The 24770-nt window shown below is 39.3% G+C and overlaps 2 protein-coding genes across 8 annotated transcripts in view; one reads left to right on the top strand and one right to left on the bottom strand.

The window, feature by feature from the left end:
* Positions 1-379: 379 nt before the first annotated feature.
* SPATA6L (spermatogenesis associated 6 like) overlaps positions 380-24770 on the top strand; it is a 63920-nt gene continuing 39529 nt past the window's right edge. For 2 of the 7 annotated variants that reach the window (XR_005068741.1, XM_037061762.1), the window contains exons 1-5: positions 8894-8919; positions 9096-9140; positions 13283-13420; positions 16517-16565; positions 20016-20057. Coding sequence is in view for 5 of the 7 variants with exons in the window: in XM_037061762.1 (XP_036917657.1) it covers positions 9102-9140; positions 13283-13420; positions 16517-16565; positions 20016-20057 (268 nt within the window). In the remaining 2 variants the exon portion in view is untranslated. Of the gene's footprint in view, positions 397-8893; positions 8920-8986; positions 9141-13282; positions 13421-16516; positions 16566-20015; positions 20058-24770 lie in introns of those variants that run through there. The other 5 variants (XM_037061764.1, XM_037061767.1, XM_037061765.1 and 2 more) reach the window with 5 other exon arrangements.
* On the bottom strand, positions 10175-13027 carry PLPP6 (phospholipid phosphatase 6). The gene has a single exon (XM_037061769.1). It carries the CDS (start codon positions 12941-12943, stop codon positions 12023-12025), a length of 921 nt encoding a protein of 306 aa, XP_036917664.1. The 5' UTR covers positions 12944-13027; the 3' UTR covers positions 10175-12022.

Genomic DNA, 24770 nt, shown 5'->3' with positions numbered 1-24770 from the left:
TTGGCTTCTCCATTTCCCATACTACTCTTAACCTCCCCTGTCTATTTTGTTCCTACCCATTATGCTTCTTATTCCCCGAACCTTTCCCCCCATTTTCCTCCCTGCCCATCCCCATCGATAACCCTCCATGTGATCTCCAGTTCTGTGATTCTGTTCCTGTTCCAGTTGTTTGCTTTGTTTGTTTTTATTTTATTTTTAGGTTTGGTGGTTGATAGTTGTGAGTTTATTGCCATTTTACCACTCATATTTTTATCTTTTTCTTAGATAAGTCCCTTTAACATTTCATATAAAAGGGATTGGTGACGATGTACTCCTTTAACTTGACTTTGTCTGGGAAACACTTTATCTGCCCTCTCATACTAAATGATAGCTTTGTTGGATAGAGTAGTCTTGGAGGTAGGTCCTTGCTTTCATAACTTTGACTACTTCTTTCCAGCCCCTTCTTGCCTGCAAGGTTTCTTTTGAGAAATCAGTTAATAGTCTTATGGGAACTCCTTTATAGGTGACTGTCTACTTTTGCTGCTTTTAAGATTCTCTCTTTATAGTTAATCTTAGATAATGTAATTATGATGTACCTTAATGTGTGCTTCCTTGGGTCCAACTTCTTTAGAAATCTCTGAGCTTCCTGGACATCCTGGAAGTCTATTTCCTTTGTCAGATTGGGGAAGTTCTCCTTCATTGTGTTTTCAAATAAGTTTTCAATGTCTTGCTCTTCCTCTTCTCCTTCTGGTACCCTTATGATTCAGATGTTGAAACATTTAAAGTTGTCCTGAAAGTTCCTAAGCCTCTCATTTTTTTTTGAATTCTTGTTTCTTCCTTCTGCTCCAAACTGTTGATTTGAGTCCCAGTTTCCTTTTCATTACTGTTGGTTCCCTGCATATTTTCCTTTATTTCACTTTGCCTAGCCTTCACTTTTTCCTCTATTTTGTGACCATACTCCACCATTTCTATGAGCATCTGATTACCAGTCTTCTGAATTTTGCATCTGATAGATTGGCTGTCTCTTCATGGCTTAGATGTATTTTTTCTGGAGCTTTGATCTGTTCTTTCATTTGGGCCACTTTTTTTTTTTATCTTGGCGCACCTGTTAAATCAAAAGGGCCTGAGCCTTAGGTTTTTGTCAGGACAGAGCAACCCATGTTGTTGTTTTGCTACGAGGTAGTGCTGTGTGCAGGGGAGGGGTACGAAAGGGAACAGTACCACTTACTTGGCTCTCCTCAGGCTTTGAGTTACTTCTTCCACTTCTCACAAGCAACTTGCACCCTTCTGCTACTGATTCCTGGGTGTGTGGGATTGTGTACATTTAGGACCTTGTAGGTCTCTCTGCTATGAGGTTGGGGATTTCTCCCGCAGCCACAATTCCCACAAGTTTTATAGCCAGAGGTTTTGAGGCTTTATTTCCTCACACTGGAACCCTGGGTTGTGCAGTCTGCCTCAGTCCCCAGTTGTTCCTCCTGGTTTGTTTACATGTGAATGTGGGACTCACCAGTCTGCCAGCCACCACATCACCCAGCCGGTCCTCCAGTTGCCACCTTCCCGCGGGTCCTCTCCACTCAGGTGCCCATCTCTGCCCCTACTGCCAGTCTGGACAAATGTTTCTTCTTTAACTCCTTGGTTGTTGGACTTCTATACAGTTCAATTTTCTGTATGTTTCCATACAGTTCTGGTTGTTTTTGTTTTTAAATTTATTGGTGTCCTTTTGGTTGTGCAAGGAGACAAAGTATAGCTACCTACTTCTCCACCTTGGCCAGACAGTCTTGAAAAAAGAGTAAAATAGATGTAAATATGCTGACATAGAAATATCCCCAAAGTGTGTTGAGTTAAAAAAAAAGCAAGTTGCAAAATTAGCTATATGTGCGTGTATATCTACATGATAGATATAGATATTTATAGAGAAAGAGAATGGTCCCATTTGTGTAAACACTGTGTGTGTGTACACGTACATGTGTACAGAAACATCCTGAAGAATAAACAAGAATTGTTAATGATTACCCCTGGTGGTAAGGCAAGGAGGAAAGTTTCTGAGCATCTTTGCTTTCCTGTTTAATGCTGTTTGAGTATTTTCCAATGAGTATCTGTTATCTCTTGATAAGTAATTACAAATAAAAGTTGAGAAGCACTGTGTCTAAACCTTTTAATTTAGGAATGGAAAGCAAATAAGAAAATATGCCAGCAGCTAAAGCACAAACAGGGAGGAGGCAAAACAGCTTTATTCACTTGCAGCTTTCATTCAAAGTAACATAAGTTGTTTCAAATGAAATTACTTTGAAAATGTTTCGAGTGATTTCCCTGTGTATATCATTCACCAGAAATAATTAGGGTTCATTCTCTGGAACTACATGCATTACCAGCCAAGCATAACTTGGGTTCCGTTTAGCAAGGAAGAAGAGCTTGTGGGTGTTCAGTACTCAATCACATTGTCTGCCATAACTGTTTACATTCCTGTGAGATCTAGTGCCAGCCTAATTCTTGAGTGTCATCTCTTAACCTCCTCTCCCCCTGTCCTGGTCTCTCTTGGTATGCTCAGTGGCCTCCTTTCAGTTCCTCAAACATACAAATTTTTTCTGACTTGTAGTCCATTACATTTGTTGTTCCCTTTGCCTGGTTATCTTTTCTGTTCTTTAAAGGACATGTGTGAGTGGTCATGCTCTCCTTTTTAGATTGTAGATCAAATTGTCATACCTTTAGAGAAGCTGACCTCTCCAGTGGCATTAAATTAGATTCTTATTCTCTCTCCAACCTATAACTTTCTATCTCCCTCCCTGGGTATCTCCTTCTCAGCATTTATCATGCTGTTATTATCTTATGTTCACTTATGTTTCTTTTTTATTAGTAATAAATTTATCATTTTAACTTTTATTTATTTTTTTAAAATATATTTTATTTTATACCATTACAGTTGTTCTATTCCCCCCCTTCATTCCCCTCCACCCGCACACTCCCTCCCCCACCATTCTCCCCCCCTTAGTTTATAACCACGTGTCTTAAGTTCTTTAGATTCTATATTTCCCCCACTATTCTTGCCCTCCCCCCTATCTATTTTCTACCTACTCTCTATGCTATTTTCTGTGCCTTCTCCTCCCTTCTCCTCCTCCCACTCCCCTGTTGCTAACCCTCCATGTGTTCTTCATTTCTATGGTTCCACTCCTGATCTAGCTGTCCTCTTGGTTTGCTTTTGTTTTAGGTGTGGTTGTTAATAACTTGTGAGTTTGCTGTCCTTTCACTGTTAACATTTTTCATCTTCTTTTTCTTAGATAAGTCCCTTTAGCATTTCATATAATAAGGGCTTGGTGATGATGAACTCCTTGAACTTGACCTTATCTGAGAAGCACTTTATCTGTCCTTCCATTCTAAATGAAAGTTTTGCTGGATAAAGCAATCTTGGCTGTAGGTCTTTGGATTTCATGACTTGGAATACTTCTTTCCAGCCCCTTCTTGCCTGTAAGGTCTCTTTTGAGAAATCCGCTGACAGTCTGATGGGTACTCCTTTGTAGGTGACTGTCCCCTTATCCCTTGCTGCTTCTAGGATTCTCTCCTTCATTTTAGTCTTGGCTAATGTAATGATGATGTGCCTTGGTGTGTTCCTTCTTGGGTCCAACTTCTTTGGCACTCTCTGAGCTTCCTGGATTTCCTGGAAGTCTATGTCCTTTTGGCAAAGGACTGGGGAAGTTCTCCTTTATTATTTGTTCAAATAAGTGTTCCACTCATGGCTGTTTCTTTCCCCCTTCTGGTACCCGTATAATCCGGATGTTGGAACGTTTAAAGATGTCCTGGAGGTTCCTAAGCCTCTCCTCATTTTTTTGAATTCTCATTTCTTCATTCCTTTCTGGTGGGATGTTTCGTTCTTCTTTCTGGTCCATTCCATTGATCTGAGTCCCAGTTTCCTTTCCATCACTATTGATTTCCTGTGCATCTCCCTTCATTTCAATTAGTTTAGCCTTCATATGTTCCTCTAATTTGTGACTATAATCTACGAGTTCTGTTAGCATCCTGATAAATAGTGTCTTGAATTGTGCTTCTGAGAGGCTGGCAATTTCTCAGTCGCTTAGAGTTATTGTCTCTGGGACTTTGAGTTCTTCTTGCGCCACCTTTCGGGCTGTTCGTTCCTGTTCTGTAGCAGGATCGGAGCCCTAAGATGTTCACTAGAGCAGGGCAACTAAGTTGCTGGGTTGTGAAGTTGTATGTGGGGGCGATGTCAATGAGGAACTATGGCGTCCCATCTGCCGCCTCCCGCCTCAGCCCCCACAGGTGCTGCAGCTGCCACTGTCACTGGGCCCACGCGTTTCTCATCCCACTGCACTCGAGTGCGCCACAGCCGTCAGCCCTCGCCCTCTGGGGCCTGCGTTGTCCATCTCACTGTGCACGAATGTGCAACCGCATTCAGTCTGCCCCACACCCTGACTGGGTCTGGGCTGCCTGCGCGCATAGGTCTGGGGATCTTTCCTGCCGACCCTGCTCTGCTGCTGGCTCCGCCCCTCTTACCGTCCTGATTGAAAGGTTAGTGGTTGTCAGACTTCCATATAATTCAATTTTCTGGTATTTGGCTGTGTCTTTGTTCTCCAAACCTTTGTTGTATTCAAACTTGGTTGTGGGAGAAGGCACAGTGTTTCCACCTATGCCTCCATCTTGGCGGAAGTCAATCTCACTTATGTTTCTTTTTTTTTTTAAATATTTTATTTACTTACTTATTTTTAGAGAGAGGGGAAGGGAGGGAGAAAAACATCGATGTGTGGTTGCCTCTTGCACTCCCCCAACTGGGGACCCAGCCTGCATCCCAGGCATGTGTCCTGACTGGGAATTGAACCCGTGACCCTTTGGATTGCAGAGCCAGCGCTCAATCCCCTGAGCCACACCAGCCAGGGCTGTTCACTTATGTTTCTTCCTGCACTAGATTTTAAGGTCCACAACAGCATAGATTGCAGATTGTTTCTTGTTCACCCTTGTACCTTCATTGTCTAGAAGTATCTAGTACATAGTGCATATTCAGTAAATATGTGCTGAAAAGATGAATAGGGAACTAATTAGTAGAAATGAGGAAAAAAGATATAGCATTAAATAAAGACAAAATAAGATAAAAAGGGAATGGAAATAGGTATATTTTGGTCAGAGAAAAAGGAGTGGGTATAACAACATCAGATGTAGCCTCATTTTAGCTAATGTTGTCTTTGGGGGCTAATCCTACTGCCCAGGAAGAGTGGACACTTTACAAGCCTTGGAACTAAATTATACTCTTTCCTACTTCCTTATATTGGATAATAAATATAATTCCTTGAAAATTGCTTTGGATCATAATTAGCCTAGTACTCCCATGGACATAGAACTAGCCAGCTGAAAGTCAAAGGAGCAAATTAGTTTCTTTTCTGAACAGAAATTACTTTAAAATGGAAGTATATAGATTGTGCAGTCCAGAATGCCCAAGGGCAGTCTTTGTAGAAGGGTTTGTATGGTATTGATCCTACAAATGCGAGTGAGTCAAAGCAGAAGCCAAAGAGGAACATATGTTTTTCTCGTGAACTCTATAGTAAATTTTGTAGAATACATTCCATGTGTGGGCCCAGATCCCAAATGACTTAAAGTTAAAAGTTGTTCAATTGCAATTTAATTCTTTCCTTGGAAGCATTCCTGATACTTGGGGGAAATTCTAGAGGGTCATATATACTTAAAGAAATACTACTTAAATTGCCAGCTCCTGTTTTGGACATTCATGCAGAGACCAATATATTTTTTTCCTTAAGTGGGTTTCCCTCTGAATTACTTGTAAAGTATTACACACCACAATAATTTTCTTACCTGCATTTTGGGTGAATAGAGCCATCATATTTTTCTCTTTTTTTAGGAAATAATTTTTGTTTTTTGATTTGAGAGAGAGAGAGAGAGAAACAGATATCAGTGTTTTGTTGTTCCAGTTATTGACACATTCATTGGTTGATTATTCTGTGTGCCCTGACCAGGGATTGAACCCACAACCTTGGCATGTTGAGATGATGCTCCAAACAACTGTACTACCTTGCCAAAGCCATATTTTTCTTTTTAAGTGTATGTAAGACTTCTATTGAAAGGAACTTCACAGTGATGCTGCCAAGAATCCTCTTGGTGGGCTATTTTAGGACAGAAGGAGTTCCACATAAGTATAAGTTCCTTACTTAAGTATATGTTAAAGATTTTAAAATTGTTATCATGAATATTTTTAAATATGCAAGTATAGAATTATAGTAAAATCCATATATCTGTCACCCAGATCAACAATTATCAAGCTATTACTACATTTACTTTATCCATTCCTTCTATTCATTTCCATATTTGAAATAAAATCTTAGACATTAGATCATTTCTATCATACCTAAATATATAGATCTCTAAACAGTATCAATATTCACCTTATATAAACACAAGGACATTATCATACCCATCAAAATTAATTGCTGCCCTGGCTGCTGTGGCTAAGTTGATTAGAGCATCATCCCATAGACCAAAAGTTCACAGGTTCAATTCCCACTCAGGGCAAGTGCTTAGGTTGAAGGTTCGGTCTGTAGTTGGGGCACTTAGGAAAGGCAACTGATTAATGTTTCTCATTTTGATGTTTCTTTCCCTCAGTCCCTCCTCCTCTCTAAAATCAATAAGCATGTCCTTGGATGAGGATAAAAAAAAATCTACTGATACTTGGACCCCATCACAGGCTAGTTGAAATGTAAACTTAAAAAAAGTAATTGCTTGGTATTATCTAATACACAAACCATAATCAAATTTCCCTGATGCTCTCAAATATTCTACTTAAGGTGGTTTGTTTGAATCAGGGTTCCTACAAAGTTGGCATACTACATTTGGTTGTCAGGTCCCTGAGGTATCTTTTCATCTGGAGCATTTCCCCTCTCCTGCTTCCTTTGTTTTCCAATGTTATTGACTTGTTGCAGACTAATTGGGTCAGTTGTCCTATGAAATGCCCCACATTCTAGACGTGTTTGCTTCCTTAAGGTGTCACTACCACATTTCTCTACCCCCCAGATTTCCTTTAAGTGAAGTTAGCTCTAGAGCAGCACTGCTCAGTGGAAGTTTCTGTGATGATGGAAATTCCACTTGCAGTATCCAATACAGTAGCCTCTAGCCACATGTAGCTATTTTTTTCAACTTTATTTTAAAACTTTGGTTATAGTTTCATTTTTGTAACATGTAGCTATTGAATGAACACTTAAAATGTGACTAATGTGACTAAATTTTAAATTTAATTTCATTTTAAGGAAATTTAAAATTTTACATTTAATTTCATATATATGCATATATATATGTGTGTGTGTGTGTTTAATCGTGAGATTCCACCTTGTCAGTGAGAGTGGCGTGGGTGGGATATGTAAATCTGTGTACCTATGCTGATCCGCACATGCAGTGGTTGACACCCTAGACAAGGGGTATTGTGAGGAAAGAAAAGGACCTAGAAACATTGCTTAGGCAGGTAGGGGAGGACTGAGAGAGACAAAGAAAGGTCAAAGAGTTGGAGGGAAATATCCTAGGAGCCAAGAAAGGAGAGTCCAGTTATATCCAGAAGAGTCCAGTTAAGTCTAGGAAGAGCATAGCATGGGACGTGGCATCTCTAGGAGTCTATGTTACAGGGTCAGTAATATGGCAGGGTGCCCTTGCATTTAAGCCTGGCAGCTTCCCTTTAGCTGTGTGGCCTTGGGCAGAAGGTTTTCTGGCCTCATCCTACAGATTTTGTCTCTGTAAAATAGGGATAATAACACCTTCCTCAAAGAGTTATTGTGGGGATGAATGAATTAGTATATGCAGTATGCCAAGCACCCACTTGTGTACCTCTTCATTTGCAGACAGACAGAACCAAGGACTGGACAGGGACACAATATTTCCTCCTTCATCATATCAGTTAATCCCACTGATGTCCCTTACATATCAGTTTATCCCTTACAGGGAAAAGACCTCCAACTACCAAATGAATACTTAATTTTTGTATTCATTCAGAACATCTTTCTTCACTTTCATTATGCAATTACAGAAGTCTCCAGTACTCTCCAAATCTCTCACCTTGATGTTTTAATACAATATTAGTAATAAATGACTCATCACAAATATTTTTGAGAGTCAGCATTGGGCCTACCAGATTTTTCTGATTGGATAGAAGCAGCAACTCCCTTCTCCCCTCCTTCACTTTTATCTGTTAAATACAATGAATGGGGAAAAAGAAAAAGCAATTTTTTCCCCACCCATTAAGAACTCTTGCCCTGCCTGCCACCTCTGGCAGTTTTTGCAGTATAACCCTGGCTTTGGCAACTACAATAACTACTCATTGGGAGATAATGTAATTCATTGCTTGTCTTAGGTTAACTAAACTCCAAAAAGAGAGACTGACAATTTCTATTGTGGCTAAAGCGAAATACCTAACTTTTGAACCTCTTTAAGATTTACCCTTCTGTATTTATAGCACACGTTTAATTTCTTATTGACAGTGGCTATATTTTCCAAACCAAACATGAGGACATAACATTTCATAAGGAGGAGAATAGTATCTTTAGGGACAGTCGACTACATTAATTGCAATTGTTATAGAAATTGCAGGGCTTGCGGGTGTGTGTATGGGGGGTGCTCCGTACAGCTACTAAAAATGGGCAGCACCTTCAATTATAATGGAGCTGTCTATCATCACATTCTATTTTTACATGGACACTGTAGACATTTGGTGTAAAGGAAACTAGGGCTTTAAGCATCTCGAAATCCAGCTACCGCCTCAGTATTAGGTCCTCTCTCACTTGCCTAGAAGGTCGAAGGGACTGAGATTTCCCTGCGGAGCTTTGGGGACGTACACGCGTGCGCCTAGACCTCGCTCACGTTCTAAGGTGGAAGATTGCTTGCGTTTGAGTGTCCATGGCAACAGGACGCTTCTGCCTTCTGGAAGCTTTAGCTCCTGCTCCGCTTGTGAGGCCTGTCCGGGAGGGAGGGACCTGGGCATAGGGGAACAAATGGGGGCAGGAGGGGTTCGGGGCTGGGGAAGCTACTTGAAACATCTGCCCCGGGCCTGAAATAAACTAAGAAAAATCAGTCCCGGTCCCAGCACAAAAGGATCTTTTCATCCGGTCCTTTCGCCCACGCAGGGAACGATGCCTATGGAGGTTGTGGTGGAGCTGCAGATCCGGGCGGTAAGAGAGATCTACGAACCTCCCCTCCTTGCCCCCAAATCATACTCTTTCCCCAGGTTCTTAATTGGCTCCACGTTGTTTTCACCACTCTCTGCCACCTCACCACACAGACATTGTTATCTTTCGGAAGAAATCATATGTCTGTCCCTGAGAGCCTCTACGCTGGTTTTCCTTGACTACCTAACCTTCAATTCAGCTCAACTTCTTCCTACTTCTTTCCTACTCATTAAAGCCAACTTGTTTCTTAGCTTTATCCTGAATTTTTGTTATTTTAAAATAACCCCACATTAAGTCCAAGAAGGATTTTCTTTTCCTTTCCCGGATAAAAAATTGTAAAAGTATTTTTTTAGACACTCTTCTTCAGATAACCAAGTTAGAATTTTATTTCAAGAAGACTTATCACTTTCTGGTAATTTCTCGCCTCCACAAACCAATCAAATATTTCTAAGCTATTTCCCTTAGAGGTGGCTCTGGCTTGCTAATTCCAAAAGGCAGATCAGCCAACAACTGTTTTATAATCCACTGAATCTTGCTTAAGTGAGATGCTGTGGCAAAGTGACTCCATTGTTCTTATTGGGGTTGGTCATTCCTCTTATTTCAGTTTCAGTTTTCCAATCCTTCCATCTCTAGTGACAGACTGTCATGCAGCTTTGCCTCCAAACTGTAGGGGTTTCTGTCCTGGCCATGATTATAAGCACCAATACCAAACAGGTTATGGCTTTGGAAAATCTGGTTAGTTGCTATATAAGTGACATGCTATGATTTCATCATACATGCAGCTACAAAATAAAGAGCATGATTTCCTGGATTTGTCAGCAAATAAAACCAGGCTATAGCAACTGTACTCTATCAGTTGTGAGCTCGCAAAGTGTGCAGTGAGGTGAAGAAGTTCTTGAGTGATAAATCAGCTTTCCTCCTCATCGAGGCAAAAATTAAACAAGTTTTCACCTCATTTCATTCAACATTATTAATTTTAATTTTTAAAGGCATTAATCAGTATACAATTAATTAATAGTGAAATCAGTTTTCTATTCTACAGTACTTAGGATGCTCCAGAAATAGGGTGAATTGATCTATGCTTTAAAGCCAGCAAACTAGGCCCCAGCAACTAAGAAAGGGAATTCCAGAATTATGAACAGGAACCAGAAAGTAAGCCTAATATTGAGCCCCTAATATTTAGACTTATGGACTCTGCCAAAGGAAATGTCATGCTTCCAAATATAGATAGAACCTGAATTATTTCTGCCATTAAAATAAAGGATTTCTCTAAGATGAAACAACAAAACGTACCACTCATTTTCAGTTTCTCTGATTCAGCAAGTGAAGAGGTAGTCTGTGTTGAGGATGTTATGGGAATGCAAATGATTTTACGTTGAAGAGCTGTCCCTCTTTCAATGGGCCTCTCACACTCAGAAAGGTTATGTTTTCACCCAATCAGAGCCCACTTGTCACAGCCATTCTCCAGATTCCTATGCGCACCTCTATATGAAGGTCAAGGCCACAATCCATTCTATTTATAAATCTCAAAAATAACTAGCCATTAAAATGATCTGAAGGTACCAGTTCTATAGGTAATTTAAAAGCTGTCATTTTCAGGTAGAGCAGCACTTAAAGCACATACCCTTTCATTATTCTTTCCTGATCAAAGAATGAGCAGTGCACCCTGCATTTTGTGGTCTTTGGTCTTTAGATGTGGGGAGGTACCACAGATAAACTGCTTTAAATGTAAAGGTCGATGTAAATGGACCTTAGGAGTTAGTTCTACCTTGTGCCTGGTGTAGCAGCTAACTCCTTTGATGAATTTCAAATTAAACACTGCTACCTAATGTGTGCTGTATGCAGGGAACGAGAATTCCATATGAAAAACTGTAACACACAAGCTCATCCTTGTGGTATATATGAAAAAGCTTATGTTTTTGCATTGCAAAGAATCACATTATTTTTCCATTTTATTATCTCAGTAGAAGAGCACATTTTTCTTTATTCAGTAGAGATGACAGGCAGCAGGGCCCCATCTCTTGCCATACTGGCCCATTGGCATAGCATGTAGGTAGCCTATCCCCAACCTCAGTTCCTCTGATGCCCTCAGCAGTTGCCCTTCATGAGGCCATTGTCCTAGCCTCCTTCCCTTTTTTGATGGGATTATAGACATGCCCATATCTAAGTGTTTCTTCAAGTAAGTTCTTGGCTTGTTCTTTGAATGCTAAAAGACAGTATTAGAGTAGTGGGAAATAAATGTATTTAAAGATCTTTTGAGGAGCTAGAAGGAAAAATATATACTATAATCTCTGTTCTCATTACCCAGTCTGCAAAGATGGAAGAGACATGAACTCAAAAAGCTTACCAAATCAGGATTAAGAGGAAATCTCCCCAGCCAAGGCAACAGATCTTCAGGGAATCAACTAGAAAAACCTATGTCTTAGGCTCTTAAATAACTAATAACTAGAATTAGTATGCAATTTATCTGCATGTATTTTACAGAATGAAGATCATGTTTCTTTTTCAAAGTTTAATTTACAACTGATATGTTGATGTATAGGATCACTACAAAACACAATTTTTCTGATGTCAACTTTTAGAAAACAGCAACATTAATAATCACCCAGCTTGGTTTCTTTGCAGTTTTCCTGGAGATACAAACAATTGTTGAATGTATGATAGAGGAATTTTTTTTCTTTCTGTAATACGGCTGTGATCAGTGATGGCCAGCATATGCTCCAGCCCAGCAACCCATCAAGATGGTAGGACACCTGAAATCCCAAAGGAAGCCTCAAATGTCCTAAGAGGGGCAAACGGGATGGCTGCTGATTTCTGTTAGCATGATGGCATGATCACATGTGTAAACCTTTAGATTTCCTGGTGCCATCATGAATGAGATGGTATCACTGTTGGTTCCACAGTGCAAAGAGCAATGGAGCATTGTGCGGTGAGAGCCAGCAATAGTCCACGATGCTATACTGCATGTAGCCCATTAAAAAGCCAAAAGCCACGTCGGTGACATTGTGTCGCCCCAGCAAGACCCTAGAGAGGCCCAAGACGAAGGCCCACAGTACCACCAGCACCCTCAATGGAATGGCCAGCACCAGGTGGTTCAAGATGAATCTCGACACCAGGGCAGCCCTGGTGGCGTGGCCCGAGGGGAAGGAGTACTTGTCCACCGAGAGGGTGACAAACATGTCCATCTGGTTGTGGGCTGGGCGTCGCCTGCGGACCAGCCCTTTGAGTAGGGCTACCAGCAGCAGGTCCAAAAGCAGGGCGAAGAGCAGGTTCATCAGCACCTCGCGACCTGCCCAGCTGTCGCTCCTGGATAGGCAGTAGAGGGTGCCCAGCAGCCAGGGGATGCCGTGTCCGGAGATCTCCAGCAGCTTCATAAGGGGCCGCACGCTGCCCCAGGAGGAACTCTCTCCGGCGCACACCCCCAGCTTCTTGGACAGCCACAGGTCGATAGCCAGCAAAGAGCGCAGGGCGATGCCTAGGAAGGACGGGTTCAGGTCCATGCGATCCTCCTCAGGCAAGGGGGGCGGTGGTGCCTGCGAGGGCCCGGCTCCTGCTAGAGGGAAGGAGCCTCGGCGGTGCACCGGGCTCTCGGACAGGCGGAGCCAGGCGCAGGTGGGGTCCGCACCCGACGCACGGCTCCCGAGCAAGGACTGAAATTCGAACCTGCTGCTGCTGCTACTGCCGCCGCCACCGCCACCGCCACCGCCACGGGTCGGGCTTCCAGGGCCTCCGCCGCCACCGCCGCTGCTGCTTGAGGCAGAGGCACCCAGCGGACGTCCCTCGACATTCCTCCGAGGGCTCGGCATTGAGACGGGCGGCCCGGATCCCAAGACCCAGCCGGCCTACACACAGGCTCCCGGCCCTACAGCCTCTTCCGCTTCCGCACTGCCATCCTGAAGGGGCGGGGAGAGGAAACGGCGAGGATGATTGTGACACCTGGCGGAGGCGTGGGTTGAAATTGGAATTCCAATTTGGAGGAGAGGAGAGGGAAGGGTGTTATGGGAAGTTTCTATGGAGGGTTGCAGTAGTGGAAGAAATTTGACATTGTGGGGTGGGTTAGGAAAAATAAATCCCATTTAAAAACAATACTAAAACCTGTCCTGTATCCCTCCCCTCGCCCCCCCCCCCGCCCCCTTGTTTTTAAGATTTCTTGCCCAGGGGTGTTCCTGCCTGACAAGCAAGATGTGTACCTTGGGGTTTACCTCTTGAATCAGTACCTGGAGACCGACTGCTTTCCCTCTGTGTTTCCTATTATGATTCAGCAGAGAATGAGATTTAAAAAGGTGATCTTGACTTTCTCACTGGTAAATAGAGAAATTGAAATTTTGCTCTCTGAAGATCATTTAGTAGTTCTTATAAAGAACACAATTCTTATAAACTTATTTTGTAAACCTCCTTTTAAAAAATTGCATGAAGGCACCTCAGCGCAGTGTAGAATCATAGTTGGAAGATTTGCCTTTGTAGCCCAGGTCCGAGCTAGGTTCTGCCACATCCTAGGACCGTTCACCGCCCCCCGCCCCCCGTGATGTTTTTCTGTTCCCGGAGCTCCCATGGCGTGTTCTAACTGGAGCAGATAGAGCGTTTTCAGAATATTCTTGGAGATGTTAGAGGCAGTTGTATTACATTTATGACAGGGATAATCAATAAACTAGCAGACCTTAAAAAAAACATCTTTTTAGATAAAAAAATTTGTGAGGACTATAACCAAATTAGTTAAATTCTGTATCTGAAATCCTATAACAAAACAAGAAGTCTCAGACTAATTGAGTTTTCTTAGGTCATATACACCAGATATGATCTAATCTTCCCACTATAAAATATTAACTTTATTAGTACACACTCACAGTCCTTTCAATTTGCTTTTTTTCTGAATTTGGAGATGGCGTCACTTTGATTCCTTGAACTGTGATACATCTGATGATTTTGCCCCCCAAAATATCACTGAGGTGGTTTTTCGGGATAGAGAATGAGTATGAGAAGGATGTAGGGAGAGTCTATCCCTTTTAAAGGTGCAGATGGAGTCTACGGCCATACCACCCTCAACGCGCCCGATCTCGTCTAAAGGTGCAGATGGAGGTGCCAGAAAATGACCCACTTTGACCTGAGAATGGCAGAAGAGATCGACTGAGGGTGGATCTTCTACATGGGCTAGAGCCCTATGTAGTGTTTTTATAAACTACAGGGTTAATTTAAATAAAGTCTACCAAACTGGTTGGGTGAGAGAGAAGAGGAACAAATGAACATTACCTGGGAATATACAGTTAGGATCCAAAGAAGCCTACTTCTACCTAGTCTAGATGTTGGTAGTGGTAAAAAGTGGGTGGTAGAAATCCAGTCTGTTCCCCCCCCCCAAATGTCCTTATTTTTATCAATCGTAAGTTTGCTTCTATAGAAGCCTTAATAAGTCTTTTTTTGTAAGAAGCCCAAGAATACAAAATCATAGCACAGAATGATAAATTTGTAAATGACTTTGGAAGTCACCTAGTCCAAGCTCCTTGACTTATAGAAGGGTGAGCCTCAGAGTCACATTCCTGATGCCACTGCTGCTCTGTTGCAAAGTTGTCCACGTGAGATTACTAGTCAAACAATCCATGGACTTTTCACTTAAAAAAATGCAGTTCTATAAATGCTTCACTTTTTCAGAGAGAGGGGAAGGGAGGAAGAAACAGAGAGAGAGAAACATTGATCTGTTGCCTCTCACATGCCCCCAACCAGGGACCTGGCCTGCAACCCAGGCGTGTGTCCTGACTAGGAATCAAAACAGTGACCTTTTGTTTCACAGGCCACTGTTCAATCCCCTGAGCCACCAGCCAGGGCTTATTTGTTTATTTTGAATGCTTTATTTTAAATTTTGAAAATTGCCCTCTTGTGTGAATGGATTTGTATTCCATCTTCCCATTTGCTCCAGCTTTGGTTGTATCTGTTCCATCCTCTTGCTGCAAGGATTTGTTGTATCTGTTCCACTCTATCATGCAAATATTTGCAGCAAGTAGCAAAAACCTTTTCTCCTTGTACCTTCTGTGTAATTCAGAATGGAATGTTCTAAAGCATTTGGATAAATGAGAAGTTACTCCTAAAGAATGTATGTACCATTGTGTTTGAGCAGTTCATGTTGGTCATTTACTTCCAAAGATCATACTTGAGAAGGTACCGTACTTAGATATGGATGAAGTGAAAGAATATAGTTACCGAAATAACATTAGGGGAAAAAAATCGCCCACATTTGCTTGATAAATCCAAGTCAGTAAGACGAAAAAACAGGGACAGCCACATTTTTGTGGTTAAAATAGACCTGACTTTGGATTAAGAACAGATTTTAATCATGCTTAAGTTTAAACACTATTTAAATCAGAACTTTAGTGCCTGAAATCAAAACATTTTGGTTTATTTTCAACAGGGTTCTAGAGTTCAGGGAAAGGGATGTGGTATGTCTTTTATTTCAGTCCTATTCCAGGCCCTTTTTATCTCAAAGACAAACTATGCAGATTTGGCAATGGCTAGACACGTATCATAGTGGTTTTCTTGTGCTTCATGATGCACTTAATGAGTCTCTCCCTCTCTAGTTATTTAACTTTGTGTGGCTACTAGCACTTAGCTCTTTTGTATGTGTTACACATAGATAGAATTTTTATTTATGTTTCTTTTTAACACAACCAATTACTTGGCAAGAAATGTCATTCATTCAGTTAACATTTTATTAATATCTGTGATATTCAGAATGTGTTTTTTTCTTTTTTTCACATTTTTAATTGTTTTCCAAGTGCAGTTATTTCCATTCCCACCCCTGCTGCCACCATTCCAGAATATGTTTTTTAGGTACTCAAGAATTATTTAATTTAAAAAAAATTATTTATTGATTTTGGAGAGATAGAGGAAGGGGGAGGGAGGGAGAGAAGAAGGGAGGGAGAGAGAAAGAGGAACATTGGTTTGTTGTTCCACTTATTTATCTATTCATTGGTTAATTCTTGATTCTTGTATGTGCTCTGACCAGGGATCAAACCCGCAACCTTGGTGTATTGCGACTATGCTCTAACCAACGGAGCTATCTGGCCAGGGCATGATACTCAAGGCTGTTTGAGGTTGATGCCACATGTGCTTTTAGCAATAAACAGTAGGGCTATGTCAAGTTGATGACATTTTGAGGATGTGGTAGATTTTCTTTGCACTTGGTATTGTTTTGCTAATTGTCATTCATTTATTTTATAGTCATTTATTGAACTTTTAACCACATATCTGTAAAGATATTTCTGTTGAATCCTAAAGTATTATGTGGCTGGGTTTGATATGCGTTAATTATTTGGAAGAATGTAACCTATAATTTCTATAAGTGTATATTAAGAAAACTTTGAAAATTTATTTTCCACATTTTTTTCCTGCAGTTATTCGAAAACGCAATAGATCCTGGAGCTGTAGCAGACATTTTAGAAAGTAGGTACGAGATAGAAGGATGTGAGGAGACTGTTGTGTGTCTGTAATTCTCTGGTATAAAATCCTACTATTTTTTAAGTTGTGATACTTACATATTTGATCTGTATTTATATTAAAGAGAGTCTGTAAAATTTGAATCATGTTTTCGATTCAATTATACTTTCTTGATAAAGATGGAATATACCAGAAAATAAAATTCTATTTGTTTATTTTTTTACAGTTAAATGGTTTCTGTATATTCACAGAGTTGCGTAGCTATCGCCATATCAATTTTAGGACACCTTCATTACTACAGAAAGAAACCCTGTACCCATTCTTCCTCTTCTCTCCCAGTCCTAGGCAACTACTAACTAATCTTTCCATCTCTAGATTTGCTTATTCTGGATATTTCTCATAAATGGAATTATACAACATGTGATCTTTTGTGAGTGGTTTCTTTTATACAACATGTGATCCTTTGTGAGTGGTTTCTTTTACTTAGCATGATGTTGTCAAGATAACAGGTGTCAGTACTTCATTTCTTTTTATGACCAAATAATGTTCCATTGTATGGATATGTCACATATTGTTTATCCACTCATCAGTTGGTGGACATTTGGGTTATTTTCATTTGGGGGTATAATGAATAATGCTGCTATGAATATTTGTGTACAGGTTATTTTCTGGACGTATGTTTTCTTTATTTTTTTAAAGATTTTTAAAATTTATTTATCTTTAGAGAGGAAGAGAAGGAGAGAAGTATCAATGAATGGTTGCCTCTCATGAGTCCCCTGCTGGGAACTGGCCTGCAACCCAGGCATGTGCCCTGACTGGGAATTGAACCGCGATCGTGTGGTTCGCAGGCCCACGCTCAGTCCACTGAGCTACACCAGCCAGGGCTGGACGTATGTTTTCATTCCTCTTGGGCATATACCTAGAAGTGGAATTTCTGGGTCACATGGTCATGCTGTTTGATCTTTTGAGGAACTTCCAGACTGTCACCAAAGCAGCTGTATCACTTTACATTCCACCAGCAACGCATAAGGGTTCCATTTGTCCACATCCTGGGCAACATTTGTTATGTTGATCTGATTTGTTATTTGATCTGTACTTTTGATTGGTAGCCATCCCTGTTGGTATGAAATGGAATCACATTGTGGTTTTGATGTGTGCTTCCCTGATAACTAATGATGTTAAGCAGTTTTTCTTTTGCTTTCTGTGTTTGTGTCTCTTATTTGGAGAAATGTCTATTCAGATTCTTTGCCTATATCTTAATTGGCTATTTGTCTTTGTATTGTTGAGTTGTAAGCTCTTTATATAGTATAGATACAAATCCCATATCACATTTATGATTGACAAATATTTTTCCCATTCTTTTCTGGTGTTCTTTGAAACACAAAAGTTTTTAATTTTGATGAAGTCTGTTTTATCTATTTTTCTTTTGTTACTTATGTAACTAAGAAACAATTGTCTAAGTCAAGTCACAGAGATTTAGTCTATGTTTCTTACAAGAGTTTCATAGTTTTAAGTGTTACATTTAGGTCTCTGATGCATACTGAGTTGATTTTTGTAAATTGCATGAGGTAGGGGCCCAACTTCATTTTTTTGCATCACGATATCCAGTTGTCTCAGCACTATTTATTGATCAGAGTATTGAGTATTTTTTCACCCGTTGAATAGTCCTTTGTTGAATTTCAACCTTTGTTAAAAATGAATGACTATCAATATGAGGGTTTATTTTGGGGCCCTCAATTCTATCTCATTGAACCATATTCCTATCATTATGCTAATACCACACATTCTTGATCATTGCAGCTTTGTAGTAAGTTTTGAAATCAGGAAGTGTGCATTCTGAAATTTAGTTCTTTTTCATGATTGTTTTTGCTATTTGGGTTTCCATGGTTTTCCACTTGAGGATCAGTGTGTTAATTTCTGCAAAGAAGCCAGCCAGCTAGGATATTGATAGGACCTATAGATCAGTTTGGGGAATACTGCCATCTTAACAGTATTAAATCTTCTAATCCATAAACATGGGAGGTGGTGAGAATTAATTGACTGTAAGGAATTTAGAGCCTGGGACAAATAAAGTGTTTAACATTACTGGTAAGGTGATGGTTGGTAAGGATGTATTCCCTCCTCCCACTTGGAAAACCTGATTATGGGCTTTTAAGTATTTTTGGCATTTTAAGTCTTGGCTTTTAAGTATTTTTGGCATTTGAAATTCTGTTCTTGTGCATTCATATGTTTTTCATTAGTTTGCAGAGAGAATTTTACTTCCCTGTTTTTTCCAGTTTTTTGAGGTGTAATTGACATATAATGTTGTATAAGTTTCATGTGTGCAGCATGTTGATTTGAATCAGTTGTGTATTACAAAGCGATGACCACTACAGTGTTAGCTAACACCTCTGTCCCGTCACTCAATTATCATTTCTTTTCTTGTGGTGAGAATGTGTAAGGCGGTAACCTCTTGGCAACTTTCATGTACAATTCATCCTTGACTAACACCATAGTTAGGGGTACCCACCATCCATGGAGTGGAAAATCAAAGTGTAGCTTTTCTCTCAGCCCTTTGCATCTGAGTATTTTCAAGCTATGGTGAATAAATAAATATTGCAGTTGGGAGTGCAAAAATACTGGTTTTCACCCATGATTGGTTGAATCCACGGATGCAGACCTCCAGCTGTAAAGGGCTGACTGTATTTATTGAAAAAAATTCATGTGTAATTGGACTCATGCAGTTCAAACCAATGTTATTCAAGGGTCAACTGTATATAACACAGTGTTATTAACCATAATTACTATTGTTGTGTATTTTAAATGTTTTCACTTTTAATTTTTGTGGGAATTATATTTATAGGTTTTTTATTGTTATACCATTTATATTTTAAATTACTTTTTAAAATTTGAATTTTATTCTTATCCTCGTAAACATTGTACATGGGCTCACTATTTCTAAATGTATTTTGAACTCAGGAAATATAAAGAATGTTAATTTTATATTTCCCTTATAGAGTTATATAATATACTATTTTAAGCAAGATAATTTTATAGGCTAGTAGATAACATTTGTATTTTGAATTTTTAAAATGGAAAGTTTATTGCTATGAATATATTTTTAAGAGAGAAAAATATTGCATTTATTTTGTCAGTAGTTTTCAGGGGGTGAAATGGTGCTTTTGTAATTCAATTATTGTCCTCAATTGCCCACGATTTATTGGGTCTAGAAATACCTGAGTCATTGTTATGGCATTTATTATTACTAAAGTAATAACTATTACATTATTATTACATTTAAGTCCCATTTAATTCCACTGCTGAGAATGCAGAAATGGTTAGGAGCCCCTAACCATGGTGCTGTTCAAATTAAATGGGAATTAAATTGGGATATTATGACAATTTTAAACATAGCAATTAATGAAAAAACTAGCAATTTTCCAAAATATTAAAAATCTAATTTTTTTTCTTTTTTAGGCTTCCTAACCAGGTTTGAATTAATACAGCTAGTGCCTCCAGGTAATGTGCCAGTAAATGCATTTCTAAATTGGCTTAATTTAAATTTAAAAGGATTTTGGGCATGATGAAATGAGGATTGGTATGTAAAAGTCCTGCTTTATATAAGAGTGTTCTTTACCCCACCAATCTGTTTCATTTTGTCCTCTTTCAGAAGAGTAACTCTTTGTATTCAGTGGTTATTTTACTTTCCTCATTCAGCTTCTTTCAGGTTTTTGCCTCTGACTGTATTCTAATTTGTGGAGTGTGTGTGTGTGTACAGCCCAAAGCCACCTTCTCTGTTAGGTGCTAGAACAGGAGTGGCAAACTATAACTCCCAGGCCAAATCCAGCTGCAGCATTTTTGTGTGGCTCATGAGCTAAATCTCTACAATTCAAAAAATTGAGATTTAATTCAAATACTATAAAATTTATCATTGTAAAGTGTACAATTCAGGTATTTTAGTATGTTTACAAGGTAGTGCAACCATGAGCACAGTCTAATTCCAGAATATTTTTACCGCCTGGAAAGAGACTCCACACTCATTCATAGTCACTCATCATTCCTTCCTCCCCACAGCTCCTGGCCACTGTCAATCTTTCTGTCCCTATCAGCCTGCCTGCTCTGGATATTGTATATAATGGGATCAGATAATGTATGGACTTTTATGTCTAGCTTCTTCCAGCTAATCATGTTCCAAGTGTCATCCATGTTATAGCATGTGTCAGTACTTCGTTCCTTTTGATGGTCAAATATTCTTTGATATGGATGTACCACGTAACCAATACGATTCTTTTATATGGGTAAGTTTGCTTATCCATTCACCAGTTGGTGGACATTGGGTTGTTCCCACTGTTTGAATATTCTGAGTTATACTGCTATCAACATTTATGTACAAGTTGTTGGATGAGTTCATGTTTTGAGTTCTCTTAGGTGTTTTCCTAGGGGTGGAATTGTTTGGTAACTCCGTGTGTAACTTTTTAAGGAACTGCCGGGCTGTCTTCAGTTCTTACATTTTTAAATGGTTGGAAAGAAACTTAAAAATGCAAATATCTAGTAATATGAAAATGATATGAAATTCAAATTTCATTGTTCATAAAGTTTTATTGGAACACAGCCACATTCATTCGTTTAAGTATTATTGTTTAGGGCTGCTTTCATGCTGCAGTGACAGAGTTGAGTAGTAGTGACCATACTCAAAGCCTAAAAATACCAACTGTCTGGCCCTTCACAGAAAACGTTTGTGACTCCAGTGTTAGAATAATGGGACTTTAGGGGAATATGTTCTGTGCTGCCTTTGTTTTGCGGTGTCTTGAATAGCTGGAGACCTGAGCTAGCGAGAAAGTGGGAACCGCCACCTGGTGGCACCAATTCTCATTCATACACAGTCTCTCAAAGTACTGGGTTCACCAAAAAGGCTGTTACTTTTTTCCAAAAAATAAAAGGTACACTTTTTGTTTTCAGCAATAACTGGTTTCATTTATCCAACTATTCATTTATCCAACTATTGATTTGGATATTTTGAGCATGTCAGCTATCTTATACTATTGGCTTGTAGTGGGTAGAGGCCAGGGTTGCTGCTAAACATCATCCAATGTATAAGATAGCCCTACAGTAGAGAATAAATTGGCCACAATGTGGCCAAATACAAGAAAGTCTGCAAACCACTTTTGACATATTTGATCAGTCACAGCACCTTCTCCATACACTACACAAATCTTTTTTTGCATTTCAGTTGTGTTTTCTTTCTTGAAATTTAATAAAGCATAATATACTAAAATGTTGCATATTTTCTTTCATCTTCAATATGAAAATGGCTGAGCAAAAATTCACCAATTTTGATATGTTTTTTTTAAATGCACACAGATATGACAGCCGTCACAGTCTAACAAAATTGTTTTAAATGAAGTTAAAGACAACTAAGCACTATTAGAGCCACCTTGTGGGAAAAACATAATGGACTTTTGGCCAGCTCAGTAGTTACCTGGTGACTTCAGAGTCATGTGTATATGCACGTGTGTGTGTGTGTGTGTGTGTGTGTGTGTGAGAGAGAGAGAGAGAGGGAGAAAATATACCTAAATTCAGAAACATTTCTAATTCTCTTCTGATCTTTGCCATTAGAAATCTTTGCCCTTTCCCTTCCTCCGAATGAATCTTCATAGTTTTACCGTACCATAAAAAGCATCCCCAAATGATGAGAAAACTCTTATTTATATTTTGGTGAACCTGTTTCTTTATATTTTCCTCTGGACAGAAGAAAATATCAGGTATGGAATTTTTACATAGTATCACATATATTTTCTCCTTTTATTATTAGCTTCTCCCATCCCATATTCCTGTTTTCTTTTTAAAAATCATAGTTCTACATCATTATTTTCAATAAGGAGTTTTATTAATTTACTTATGTGTTTTTATAGGCTTATAAACAGTATGTATATACTATTTTGATCTTTATTTTTTCCTTCTATATTGTTACCTGTAGTTTACTTGTTATTTTCAATAGTTATGTATTTTTCTGTAGTGTTAGAATTATCCTTAAATTGGTATGGTTGAGCAGTTTTTTTGTGTTTCACATTTTTATAAAAATTATGTTTTCCTCTTGGTATATTTACAAAGAATAGAATTATTAGACTGAGCTGCGTTTTGTACCTGGGAGTAAACTGATCTCCAGTGAGTTTGCACCACTTCACTGGCAGATGCCTCAGCCAAAGCAGAGGTAGTTGTGGAGGCTTTTAGGGGGATCCTCGCTCTGCCCACTGCGGCTGCCCCAGAACAGGTCAAGGTCCCCATGGAGGAGACCCAGGAGTCTGTAGTCCTTTGTTCTGCCTCTTGGTTCATTGGAAGAAGCAGGCTCTAAAAACAGATAAGAGCCCCAGTCTCCATGGATCTAGGGACAAACACTCTTGCACATGTCATTGCCTTCTTGGGTCGACATGACAGAGAGCAGGCCAGCAATGTCTCCTCTCTGTTTTTCCCACTGAGAAATTCCCACTGAGTGTTTCTCAGACTAAAATCAAGGCAGAGAGGGTTCCCCCCCCATAAGTTTTTTTCTTATTTGATCCACTTTTACGTTTAAGTATAAATCACTGCTGACTGACAAGTTATATTTTAGTGTGCTAGTAAAATAGAAACAGGCTCATTTTAGTTTTAATTTTACATGAATTAAAAAATTACCAATACCTAAGTATTCTCACTATAACATTTTTAATTAACACAAATTTTATGAAGGAAAAAGTCCAAAGACTTGACTTTTTTAAAGTCATCAACTGACAATAACTAGTTAGCAATTTGTGTATATTTTTAGACCTTTTAAGGTATATATAGTATAAATATAATGCATTTAGTATATTTAACCAGCCCTAAAATAGTACATATATGTACATATGTGCACATATATACACACTAAATATATCTAGTATTTATTATATGTATATTTAGTATTACACTTTGGTTCAGCGTATATATTCTGCAACTTGCTTCTTAAAATTTAATATATCCTACACTGCCATATGTTTTTCACATGACCAGAAATCCATCTGTGAGATGGTTGCAAGAATTGTTTGAAACTATGATGATTGGAGAATATTGAAGCTGGGTGTGTGAATATTGGCTATAACTTAAAAATTATCAGATACACAATGGAGGCTTTATTATATAGTTTTTTTGGTCTACATACCTTCAGTTTCAGAGTGTAATTAAATTTGAATTGCTGAAAACAACAAATGCACTCAGTTTCAGATGCATTGTAGACTGATTCATGTTTGTTGAGGGTGTGCAGGCCCTACCTGTGCCACTTCCTGGTATCATGCAGGTGGCGCTAGTCCTTGATACAAATAATTAAGTAAATATGATTTGCTTGCAGTCTCACGTAGACTGCACCGTGTGGTAACGCAGGCCACATTCAGGTTTACAGGGACCAGTTCTTCATTGGCTGAATTGATACCTTTTCGTTTTGCTGTATGTATTCCTTTACTGTTTTATACTTTTTCCATTGCTTCCAAACGCACTTATTATCGTCAAAGACATGATCATCAAGTTAATGATACATGTATCTCAAATTTGCATATAGCAGTGCAGCTAAAGAAAGGAAAGATCCAATTATTTGTCTTAGAAGCAGTAGACTCGCCCCTCATTCTGGCTGTCCAGTTTACAAAGCTGGGAAAAAGTGATTGGACACAGGGGGGCAGCATAATCCTGGTTGACAGTGAACTTTATGCTTTCTTTTATTGACTTAAATAACCCCTTCTTTGGTATGTGTCTTGTATAGTCAGTCCAGCTGTAAAGTGCTATTTTAGTGGGCACCCACTCCCTGATTCAGAGCTTCAATTTATACTTCGTCAGAATGTTTACTAGGCATCAGCAGGAAAGAACTTTTGCCTCGGCTGTTCTGGTTTTGACTTTCTGCTTTGCCACGTGGCATCATGACAAGTGTCTTCAACTCTCAGAGCCTGCAAAGAGGGAATCAAATGAGATCCCATTTTGGGAAATGAGCTGTCAATTCTGATATGCTCTGCAAATGCTAGGTATTTCTTGAACCTATTGTTATTAAAATTACTTCTCTTGAAGTCTCATTTGTTTCCTTCTTGGGGAGCACCTGCTCATTGATGTCCCTGTCTGTGCCATAGTCTATTAAGAATGTGGAATTTTTCAGACATTTCACTTGCTCTATCAGAATTGCTCAGCCTGTGTCTATGTTTGTTTATTATTTACAACCTAGGCTCTTGTTGTAATATCCCC

The sequence above is a fragment of the Sturnira hondurensis genome, unplaced genomic scaffold (genome assembly GCF_014824575.4).
Source record: "Sturnira hondurensis isolate 20B ecotype Veracruz unplaced genomic scaffold, ASM1482457v3 Scaffold0013515, whole genome shotgun sequence".
Classification (NCBI taxonomy): domain Eukaryota; kingdom Metazoa; phylum Chordata; class Mammalia; order Chiroptera; family Phyllostomidae; genus Sturnira; species Sturnira hondurensis.
Note: the sequence above shows the minus strand (reverse complement) of the source record. Positions and strands in the feature narration are given on the sequence as shown.